This window comes from Choloepus didactylus, chromosome 21, assembly GCF_015220235.1.
Source record: "Choloepus didactylus isolate mChoDid1 chromosome 21, mChoDid1.pri, whole genome shotgun sequence".
In the NCBI taxonomy this organism is placed as follows: Eukaryota; Metazoa; Chordata; class Mammalia; order Pilosa; family Megalonychidae; genus Choloepus; species Choloepus didactylus.
Genome location: NC_051327.1, coordinates 44,408,349 through 44,421,047, shown reverse-complemented (window position 1 = coordinate 44,421,047; position 12,699 = coordinate 44,408,349). Strand labels below are relative to the sequence as shown.

General features: G+C 37.8%; 1 protein-coding gene across 3 annotated transcripts in view; it reads right to left on the bottom strand.

Moving 5' to 3' along the window:
• Positions 1 to 4,229, bottom strand: part of CEP20 (centrosomal protein 20) — a 29,568-nt gene extending 25,339 nt beyond the window's left edge. For all 3 annotated transcript variants that reach the window (XM_037814450.1, XM_037814453.1, XM_037814451.1), the window contains exons 1-2: positions 4,181 to 4,229; positions 66 to 263 (exon numbers count right to left, since the gene is read on the bottom strand). In XM_037814450.1, coding sequence (XP_037670378.1) covers positions 66 to 263; positions 4,181 to 4,208 — 226 coding nt within the window. In that variant the 5' untranslated portion in view covers positions 4,209 to 4,229. The remainder of the gene's footprint in view (positions 1 to 65; positions 264 to 4,180) is intronic.
• Between the last annotated feature and the right edge of the window lie 8,470 nt (positions 4,230 to 12,699).

Below are 12,699 nucleotides of genomic sequence, written 5' to 3'. Positions count from 1 at the left end.
GTCCAAGCTGAACACTTTGAGAACTGGGAGAAGAGGAGAAGTAGATTTTGACCCAGACCACTTACCGGCTATGAGGACAGATGCTGTATACTTATATTTGTTGAATTCCAAATACTCCCGAATTAATTCATTAATTAGGAGGTTTTCATGAGACAACGGTGGTCGGGGTTCACTTTCATCATCCAGGGCACTGAAAACTTCAGCTCGGATCCTTGCTTTTAAATGCCCTAGTACACCCTTTTTTTCCAAGGTGTCCTTTAATACTGTTAAATAAAAAATATTAAAATGTTAATGCTTCAATTATAGAATAAATCTTTGTCATTTTTAGGTGTACTATGAAGATATTTAAAAGGTAAATGGTATAAAAGCAGCTCCCGATCTAAACAGAGACAAAGAACAATCATCAAATTAGCTACCATAAACCATGTTTGTAATAAAAAATAAAGTTTCCAAGTTGTAATGATTTACTGTTTTAACATATATTTAATATATTTGAGCAAATTCAAGTTTACCCCTATAATATCATCACTGTCTAATATGCTCTCTCTAGTGAGGGGGAAAATAAAAGCAATAAAATAACAGTGAGCATACTGGGACTTGAATTTGACCCACAGTCTCTCATATATTCTCAAGTGTTTGTCACTGCAGACATGTTCTGTGTCACTAATAACCTCTGATTGGTCTAGAAAGAAGACAACTATTTAAAGAAAACATGCATGCTCCATGAAAGGAAGGAATATATCATGTCTTTTGTATAAAAAACCTGGCTATCCAGAACCTTTGGGAAACAGACTATTTTTTGAAAATTTTTTAATAAAGACAATTTTGAGTTGACACTTTAAAACAGCAGGACTCTGAAATTTTATCTAAAGCTCGGTTACAAATCTAACATGAGACTTTATCACTGTCATTTTTTTTTTTTAAGTTTTTTTCCCCCTAACATCCCTTTTCTGTTCCAGGATCCCAGCCAGAATACCACATTAAATTTAGTTGTCATTGCTTCTTTTATCACCGCCATCTTTTTTGTTTTTTGTTTTTTTTTAGTTTTTTAATCCATGTTTTATTGTAGAATATAACATATATACATAGAAGTGATACCTTTCCAAGTGAAATTTAACAAGTAATTAGAGAACAAATTTCAAAGAACATTATAGGTTACAGTTCCACCGTTTCAGTTATTTCCTTTCAAAGTATGCTTTAACAAGTAGTTATATGGGAAATTTCTAAAGTTGTTATGAGTTATAGTACCATAGTTTCAGTTATTTCCTTATTGTATCACCGCCATCTTAAGGAGTCAGGAATATATATACTGAATGTAATACAGCTTTTGCTTGATGAGCTATGGTCATCATTACAAATATCAGCAGCTGGAATATAGCATTTAGCTACAAACAGATAATGAGGAACATGGAGCTGAATTGGTTCCATCCCTTGCAGTGGTCCAGAAACTTCTTTCTTCGTTAGTCTCTAATGGCTCAATGACTTAACTCCACAGAATCCATACATCTCACCCTGGAACATAGCAAAACTCAATAAATTTTACCTAGGAGCTTTATAATACAGTGTAGTATACTATTGTGAAATAAATGTAGTTTAACACTGTACTGTACCCTGCCAAAGGCACCAAATAAATTCTCCACAATCATGAAAATTCATAAAGGGAGACCTAGGAGCTTACCTAGATAGGCATGGACATAAATGATTTTTAAGCCATGATAAACAAAAAATATTTTCCATCTTATACTTAAAGTGATAATAATGTAGACCACACTTACTTTCCTTTCCCCATGTTTTAAAATCATCCCCTCAACACTTCTGCAGGTTTCTAAGTATAGTTATCCCTCAATCACACTTTTTAACAGGCCCATAAAAGGAAGGTACAGACTTATCCTTAAGATCACAACTGAACCCCTGTTCTCTAATTCCATCTCTGGAAATTAGATGGAGAGTTTTTTTTTTTTTTTAATTGGCAAGGATCTTGTCCAAATTACTTTGTATTGCACAGGACACAGCCCCAATCTCAGCAAAGAAATGAGAATTAATGGAGCCAGAGTCAGTGATGGATCACTAACACATGCCTCAGTTGTCTCCTCCAAGACAATGAGTTCTTTACCTTCTAGAGGTAAAAAAAGTGAAGTGGAAAATGTGAAAGTGCTTAGAAAAGATAAAAACCTATAAAATATCAGATAATTGGTTGGCAAACAAATTTTCAGCGAGTTTCTCTTGGATACAAACACATTCAGAACAGGGGAATGCAGAAGAAACATAAAGGGTTCCCTATGTCTGCGAAGTAAACACCTTATTTTCCCAGCTGTTATGCCTTCATCTGGGGTTCCTGATGATTCTGCTCTTCCCTCTGTTATGGTGCTTAAAATACTTTACCATAACTTCTTCAGAAAGAGGGTCTTAACCTGATTTATATCCCAAAGAAGATCTTTAAACCCTCTGAAATTGTATTATATGAGAAGTGTATTTCCCAGGGACAGAGAATCCATAGATTCATGTGAAATCTGTTTTTGTGGACAGAGACATACCTTCTTATTTTCTTTTTTAAATCACTGTTCACCAGTCCAGTGCCCCAAATATAGACTTACATCCATGGCTGCTGAGTCACATTCTCAAAGAGGTTCAACCTTCCCCCCAAATCTTAAAAATTTACTGCTTTAGATCCTGAGTTCCCTGGAAACTAGAACCAGTTTTATTCATTGGGCAACAGTATAACTCAGTGGTTAAGACCCAGAACTCTGACCCATCAATATCTAGGTTCCCAGACTCTGCCTCTTACTAGCTAAATGACTGTGGGCAAGCTATTTCTCCTCTCAGAACCTCAGTTTCCCAGTCTATGAAATGGGCATAGTGTACTATCTACCTCATAGGGTTATTGTAAGGAATCAATTAGATAACACATGTGCAGCATGGTGCCTGCCCTATCAGCACTCACAGACAGCTATAATTATATTACTAGTCTGGACATCTGCTTCAAAGATAACAGTGTACAAATGTTATCACCTTAAAGACTTGCACATAATTACCTCAGAGTAATTTTTCCTATTACACAAGAGAAGACTGTGCCGCTAGGAAACTTTCAACCTCCAGTTTCTCCCAATGGAAAGCCAGAACCTCCCTCACAAATGGCTTAGAATTGTACCTAACACAAATAAATGGCGTACTGTACTCATCATCATCATGACTTTTTTTTTTTTTTTTTCAAATTAGCTCCCCAAACCCAGGACCTACTATGGTACCCTGATTAAAGCAGCAGGAAGCTCAATAAATCTTTCAGGATACCACTGTGGCGCCAAAATGTTTCACCAGAGGAGCTAGGGGTGATACCAGCACCTGCAAATGCTTTGGGATCCCCCTAATGCATCCCTCCCTATCTAAACCAGTGGTTCTCCAAGCGGGAGAAGATTTTGCCCCACCCCCGTCCCATCAGGGGGCATTTGGCAAAAGCTGAACACATTTTTGGTTGTCACAATTTGGGGTGTGAAGGGGGCTACTGATATCTAGTGGGTAGAGGCCAAGGATGCTGCTAAGCATCCTTTAATGCACAGGGCAGCCCCCCAAAACAGAACTACCCGGCCCAAAACGTCAACTGAGTCGAGAAACCCTGATCTAAACCATCACCCTTTTTAATTTCTCTTGCAGCGATTATTGTTTGTCGCCCCGCTACACCACAAACTCCCTGGGGACCTCGTCTACCTTTTTCACCGCTGTACCCCTAGCTCCCGGCGTAGGGTCCGGCCCAAAGGGGTTGCGTAGGTTGCCAGACTCAGCAGATAAAAATATAGGACGCACAGTTAAATTTGAATTTTAAATAAACAACGAATAATATTTTTTTTTTAATTTTATCTGTCAAGCTTAGTTCGGGGGATCCCCGGCGGGGTCCAGGGAGAGGCGCCAAGGGCCCAAGGTGCAGTACTATACATCGCTCAGGTACCTGCACAGTCTGCAGCGACTCCGCTACCTCAAAGCCTGCTTCAATATTGCCCCAGTGCCTCCACTTTCCTCAAAGGCACCCCGCGCAGCGGCCGCCACACTACTTAGGCCCTGACACCTCAAAATGACCCCCAGAACGGCCAAAAGACTTGTGTTCCACGCGTTCTTCTTCCGTCCCATCTTTTACACAGGCCGAAGGCCGGATGCTTACCACCCGGCAAGCCTCCCTAAGCGGACTCACCAGCCTTCAGCTCGGCGACAGTCGCCATTTTCCAACGGCCGCCGAGGGCGCGCTTCGCCCGGGCGCACGCGCAGCTCCACCCCACTAGAACCTGTAGCCAATAGGCGTACAGCTCTCACCCCTCACGGTCCCCGCCCCTCTCAGTTAATCTCCATAATTAGGTGGGTGGGGAAAGTCCAAGACAGACTTCACCAATCAGCGGGCGCTATGGGCGGGCCCTGCTGAGAGGGGTGGGAGAGGGAGTGCGGCTGACAGTTCGGAACCTTTACCTGTGGGTGCTGCTGTCACCTTGGTGTTTAATGTTAGTCTTCATAATCTCCCGGCTGCAAATCGCTGCAGCCTCACGGACTGATTGCTGTGTATTAAGCCAGTGGTTCTCAACATGAGCATGCGTCAGAATCACCGGAGGGACTTGGTAAAAGATTGTTGGGCCCCACCCCTGACGTTTCTGATTCAGTAAACCCGGGATGAGATCCAAGAATTTGCACCTCTAAAATTTCCTAGGTAATGCTGATGGTGCTGGTCTGGGGAGCACTTTGAGAATCACTGTATTAAGCACTGGCTTTGAGCCTTATATGGGCAAAATGCCTTATATGCCTTAGCTCCTTGATTTCTATTGTTACTGCCCTTTTACAGATGAGGAAACCTGAAGGGACTTAACGAAGTTCACCAGCAAATGGTAGAGCTGAGATTAAAATTCCGATCTCTGGCTCTTCAAAGCCTGTTCTCTTCCACTGGCATTTAGAATTGGCACACAAAGAGTCTAAGAGCTATGTGTGAAATAAATTGATGAAAGAATAATTATCATCCCAAGGAAATGAAGAAAACTGAACACGAGAATAACGTATCTAAAAGGCAGAGTCAAGCTGTGTGATTCCAGGAGCATTGCCAGACTTGGTAAATAAGAGCTTGTGACCTAGATTCTAGATAAGTGCTCTTTAAACTGCAGGTCTCAACTCATCAATAGGTTTTCAAATCTTTTTAGTAAATCTCAATAAGCATTTTTTAACTGTGGTAAATAGATGTAAAACAAAATTTACCATTTTAACAATTTTACAGTGTGCATTTAATACATTCGGAATGTTGTACAAACATCACCACTATCTAGTTCCACAACATTTTCACCACCACCCCCCCAAAAAAAAACCCCATATCCTATTCCTCCTCCTTCCAGCCCTTGGCAACCATAAATATACTTTCTGAATGTATGGATTTGCCTATTCTGGATATTACATACAAATGGAATCATGCAGCTTGTGATATTTTTTGTTTGGCTTTGTCCACTTGGCAGAATGTTTTTTAATCACAAAGGATATACGTATAAGGATATTCATTATAGCACTGTTTATAGCAGACAAAAACCATACACGCTTATTAGAATGATTAAAATAAATGCTGGCAAAACAAAATGGCATAGTCACTTTGGAAAACAGATTGGCAGCTGCTTATTAAGTAAAGCATACATTTAACTTATGATCCAGTAATCCCACTTTCTAGGTATTACCCAAAAATAACAAAAACTTATGTCCACACAAAAACTAGTACACAATAATAGATTTATTTATAATTGCCCCAAAGTGAAAACAGCCCACTGTTCTATGAATTGCGAATGAAAATACAAACTGTGGTCTATCTGTACAATGAAATATTAGTCAACAATGAAATTGAATCAATCACTGATGCAGGAAACAACTTGAATGAATTACAAATGCGTTATGCTCAGGGAAAGAAACCAGACTCAAAAGGCATGAGTCTATTTATATGACATGAGTCTATTTGTACGACATTCTGGTAAAAGGCAATTATAAGGGCAGAAAGCAGATCAGGGGTTACCAGGAGCTAGGTATGAGGGGAAGTGGGGGGTGGCCTACAGAGGTACTCTAGGGAACTTTTTTGGAGTGATGGAACTGGTCTATATCATGATTGTGGTTACATGACTACATGTTTATCAAAATTCATAGAACTGTACACTTAGAAGTGAAAATTTTACTCTATGTTTACCAAAACCTAATATTTAAAAACATACTGGAAACATTGATTAAATAAATCAATTTATTTATTTATTTAATCAATAATTAATTAAATTATTATTGGGGACTGATTAAATAAATTGTGGTACAGCCAAAAAATGAAATAGTAGGAAGTCATTACAAGGAGGGAAATTGTATATATATAGTTATTGTCACCAAGATACATACAAAGAGATGGAGAGCAAATGAATGTCAATCATGTAGAGTGTTGAAAAAGGGATGGTATTTGGGAAAAAACATAATCAAAGCAAACTAGAGTCTATGGTCAACAGTAACATTGTAATATACTTCCATTAAATGTAACAAAGGCAATATGCCAATGCTAAGTGTATATGAGAAGGAGATATAGGCGAGGAATATGGGATTCTTGGTAGTGGTGTTATTTTCTTTCCTTACTATTATATTGTATTGTATGACATGTTATTTTTCTTTTTATCATCTTTTTTTATTATTGCTAAAAAAAACAATTTTTCTTGTAGTAATCAATATGTTCAAGTGCTGACTGTGGTGATAAATGTACAACTTTATGATGATACCATGAACAACAGATTGTACACTGTGGATAAATGTATGGTATGTGAATATAACTCTATAAAATTGTAGGAAAAAATACATATAGGAGTAAAAGTGTTGGAGAAAACACGGTGAGAGGGATGTACCTATCTACTGTTGATGAGCAGGGAGAATGGTGTAGCCTTTCTGAATGTCAGTGTGGTGGTTCCACAAAAAGTTAAGTATGTGGGGACCATAAGGTCCTGCAACCTCATTATGGGGTATGTCATCAGAAGATCTGAGAGCAGAGTTATGAATGGACATTTGCAAACTGGTGTTCATGGAAGCAGCAATCATGATGTGCAATGGGTGGAGGTGACCTAAGGGTACACAGACTGAGGAACAGAATGGTGAATTGTGGTGTATGCATACAATGGAATATTGAGCAACTACGAGGAGTGAAGCTGTGAGACACACAACGAGGTGAATGGATCCTGTACACAGTATTTGAGTGAAGTACGCCAGAAATAAAGGCAAACACTATAATGCCTAGCCAATATGGACTAACTACAATGTCTAAACTCAGAATTGAATCTTAGAACATAGCCCAATGTAGATATGATTATTGTAATGGGCCCTAGGTTGTAAGCTCTTATAGCAGTCAACTCTATTCCTGAATTGTAATGCCTAACGCTAAACTTTGAGGTGCTGATCCCTTAGTGTATAACCTGATTGGTCTCTGGAACAATGAGTATCTCTAAGACACCTGAAACTCAGAGCTAGAGCTCGGCAGATATGAATGTCAGTATTAGTGCATACAGCCACTGTTTAAAAAAAAAGCTGAAAAAGAGCCCAGACTTCAATTAGTGATATGAATGAAGCAGATCTGGTTAAGACTAGGGCCAGCCGGGCCAAAGGGTAAAGGTCAAAACTGACTGGTTTTAAAACTTCAACTTCCACGTGAGACCAAGGGAAGAGATCTCTATTTGGTGCAGGATCTATATTTTCTAAACAGTATAACTCTACAGTTGGTTTGTTCAAACACCACAATTACATGGAACTTTGAATAGGAACGGAGATAACGGTAGGTTAGTATAGGTTAGAGTGAAATAGTGACACATCCCAAAGTAATTTGAGCAGAGAATAAAAAATATATTTACAGCTTCCCCCCCCCCCCCTCACCCCAAGGAGCTGGGGGAAGGTGCAGAAGTATTGGACTTCCTCACCTGGGCTAGTGTTGATGTTGTCACAAACATTGGGACTGGGAGTTTGAAGTGCCCAGACCTCTATGGTGGGACTTGCCCTTATGAAGCTCGTTAGTGCAAAGGAGAGGCTAAACTTGCATATAATTGTGCCTAAGAGTCTCCCCCTGAGTACCTCTTTGTTGCTCAGATGCGGCCCTCTCTCTCTCTAACTGAGTCACCTCGGCAGGTGAACTCACTGCCCTCCCCATTATGTGGGACCTGACTCCCAGGGCTGTAAATCTCACTGGCAATGCAAGATATGACTCCCGGGGATGAATCTGGACCTGGCATCATGGGATTGAGAATATCTTCTTGACCAAAAGGGGGATGCAAAATGAGATGAAATAGTTTCAGTGGCTGAGAGATTTCAAATGGAGTCGAGAGGTCACTCTAGTGGACATCCTTATGCACTATATAGATAACACCTCTTAGGTTTTAATGTATTGGAATAGCTAGAAGTAAATACCTGAAACTACCAAACTCCAACCCTGCAGTCTGGACTCCTGAAGATGATTGTACATAATGTAGATTACAAGGGGTGACAGTGTGATTGTGAAAACCCTGTGTATCACACTCCCTTTATCTAGTGTATGGATAGATGAGAAGAAAAATGGGGACAAAAACTAAATGACAAATAGGGTGGGATGAGGGGATGGTTTGGGTGTTCTTTCTTTACTTTTATTTTTTATTCTTATTCTGATTCTTTCTGATGAAAGGAAAATGTTCAGAAATAGATTGTGGTGATGAATGCATAATATATGATTGTACTGTGAACAGTTGATTGTATACCATGGATAATGGTATGGTATGTGAATATATTTCAATAACTGAATTTAAAAAAAAAAAGCACAGTCTGTTATATAGTGTTTATACTATGCCACCAAAGGTTTAAGAAAGAGGGAATACTATTTGTGTGCATATTGTATATCTGAAAAGATATACAAGAAAGTACTAACATTTAACTCATTATATGACACTAGAATCATCCTAATACAAAAGCTAAATAGAATTATTACAAGAAAAGAAAATTACAGACCAATATCCCTCATGAATATAGATGCAAAACTCCTAAAGAAAACATGAGCAAATTGAATCCAACAGCACTCTAAAGGGATCATACACCACAACCATTTGGGATTGCACTCAGGAATGAAAGGTGGTTCAACATAAGAAAATAAATTAATATAATATATCATATTAATAGAATGAAATGGAAAAACAAATCAGTAAATATCTTGAGATGAATGAATATGGGAATACAACATATCAAATCTTATGGGATGCAATGAATGCAGTGCTGAGAAGGAAATTGATAGCCATAAATGCCTACATTAAAAGGGAAAAAAAGTTAAAATCAAGGAACTAACAACACCTGAAGGGACTAGAGAAAGAAGAGCAAACCAATACGAAAGCAACCAAGAGGAAAGAAATAACAAAGATTAGAGCAGAAATAAATGAAATTGAGGGAAAAAAAGAGAGAGAGAATCAAGAAAACCAAAAGTTGGTTTTTTGAGAAGATCAATCAGATTGACAAACTCTTAGCTACACTGACAAAGAAAAAAAGAGAGAAGATGAAAGTAAAATCAGAAATGAGAGTGGGGTCATTACCACTGGCCCCTTAGAAATAAAAATATATAATAAGAGGATAACTGTGAACAACTGTGTGCAAAAAATTAGATAACTTAGATGAAATGGACAATTTCCTAGAAATACATAACAACGTACACAGATCTAGAAGAAATAGAAGACCTCAACAAATCAATCACAAGTAAAGAGATTGAATAAGTCATCAAAAACCTCCCCAAAAAGAAACCCCAGGACCAGATGTTTTCACAGATGAATTCTAACAATTGTTTCAGGAAGAATTAGTACCAATCCTGCTCTAAATCTTCCAAAAAATTGAAGAGGAGAGAATACTACCTAACTCATTCTATGAAGTTAACATCACCTTAATACCAAAGCCAGATAAAGACACTACAAGAAAAAAAAAATTGCAGACCAATCTCTCTAACAATATAGACGCAAAAATCCTCAACAAAATACTTTCAAATCAAACCCAATAGTATGTTATGAGAACTATACACCATGATCAAGTGGGTTTTATCCCAGGTATGCAAGGTAGTTCAATGCAAGAAAATCAATTAATATAATACAACACCTGAATAAATCAAAGGAAAAAAAATGTGATCATCTCAATCGATGCAGAAAAGGCATTTGACAAAATCCAGCATCCTTTCTCAATAAAAACCCTTTGAAAGATAGGAATCAAAGGGAACTTTCTCAACATGATAAAGGGTATATATGAAAAACCCACAACTAGCATCATAGACAGTGCTGAGAGAGTAGGAGCTTTCTCTCTAAGATTAGGAATGAGACAAGGATGCCCACTATCACTACTGCTATTCAACATCATGCCAGAAGTTCTAGCTAGAGCAGTAGGCAAGAAAAAGTAATAAAAGGCATCCAAATTGGAAAGGAAGAAGTAAAACTTTCACTATTAGTAGATGACATGATTCTATATTTAGAAAGTCCTGAAAAAAATCTACAACAAAGCTACAAGAGCTAATAAACAAGTCCAGCAAAGTGATGGGATACAAGGTCAACATGCAAAAATCAGTAGTGTTTCTATACACTAGTAATGAGCTATCCAAGGAGGAAATCAAGGAAAAGAATTCCATTCCCAATAGCAACTAAAAGAATAAAATATCTAGGAATAAACTTAACCAGGGATGTAAAGGACTTATATTCTGAAAACTACAAAACATTGCTAAAGGAAATCAAAGAAGACCTAAATAAATAGAATGGCATTTCATGTTTATGGATTGGAAGGCCAAATGTCCTTAAGACTCTAATTCCACCCAAATTGATCTACAGATTCAACACAATCCCAATCAGAATCCAACAGCCTACTTTGCAGGAATGGAAAAGCCAATAATCGGATTAATTTGGAAGGATAAGGGGTTCCAAATAGCCAAAAACATCTTGCAAAAGAAGAATGAAGATGAACTTACACTTTCTGACTTACAGCATATTACAAAGCTACTGTGATCAAAACAGAATGGGACTGGCTAAAGATGGATATATTGATCAATGTAATCAAATTCAGAGTTCAGAAATAGACCCTCACATCTATAGTCAACTGATATTTGGCCAGGCTGCCAAGTCCCCTCAACTAGGATGGAACAATCTCTTCAATATGTGGTACTGGGATAACTGGATATCCATATTCAAAAGAATGAAAGAGAATGCCTATCTCACACCACATAAAAAATTAACTCATAATGGGTCAAAGACCTAAATATCAGAGTGAGGACTATAAAATTCCTAGAAAGAAATGTAAGGCAGCATCTTCAAGATCTTGTGGTAGGCTGTGGTTTCTTAGACCGTATACCCAAAGCACAAGAAAGAAAAAAATAGATAAATGGGACCTCCTCAAAAATTGAGTACTTTTGTGCTTCAAAGGACTTTGTCAAGGAGGTGAAAAGGCAACCAACACAATGGGAGAAAATATTTGGAAATCACATTTATGTTAAGGTACTGATATCCAGAATATTTAAAGAAATCCTACAACTCAACAATCAAAAGACAAACAACCCAATTAAAAAATGGGCAAAAGACATGAATAGACATTTTTTTTCCAAAGAGGAAATACAAATGGCTAAAAAAACACAAGAAAGGATGTTCAACTTCACTACCTATTAAGACAATGCAAATCAAAACCACAATGAGACATTATTTCACACCTGCCAGAATGACCACTATTAAACAAACAAGAAAGTACAAGTGCTGGAGGAGAAATAGGAACACTTATTTATTCACTGCTGGCAGGAATGTAAAATGTGGTGCAGCCACTGTGGAAGACAGTTTGGCAGTTCCTCAGGAAGCTAAGTATAGAACTTCCATAAGGTCTGTCAATCCCATGACTAAAGTATATAACCAGAAGACCTGAAAGCAGGGATGCAAACAGACATTTGCACACCAATGCCCATAGTGGCATTATCACAATTGCCAAAAGATGGAAGCAACCCAAGTGTCCATCAACTTACGAATGGATAAATAAAATGTGGTATATCCATACAATGGACTATTATTCAGCTGTAAGAAGGAATGAAGTCCTGATGCATATGACAACTTAGATAAAGGCTGAGGACATTATGTTGAGTAAAATAAGCCAATCACAAAGGGACAAATATGGCATGCTCTCACTAAGATGATCTAAATATAATAAGCAAACTCATGGAGTTAATATCTAGAATGTAGGTTATCAGAAGATAGAATGAATATAGTGAATGGGGAACTGATGCTTAATTTGGGCAGAATTTTTTAATAAGGTTGATTGTAAATATTTGAAAATGGATAGAGGTGATGGTAGCACATTATCATGTGTGTAAATAATAGCACTGAATCGTGTATGTGATTGTGGTTGAAAGGGGAAGTTTAGGGTCAGGGATATCACTAGAAGGAAAGCTAGAGGATGAAACGAGACTATATAACATAGTGGATGAAGATAGTGGTCAATTGTACTAATACAAGGATGTTCTATGAAATAGAACAAATGTATGTCACAGGTACAAGATATTAATGATATGGTGGTATATGGGGAAATGCATCTAATCCAAACTATGAACTATAATTAACAATAATATCTTAATGTTTTTCCATCAATTGTAACAAAGGTAACCACACTGAAGCTAAATGTCATTAATGGGCGGGATTAACTGGCATGATTTTTCTTTTTGGAGCTCTGAAAATG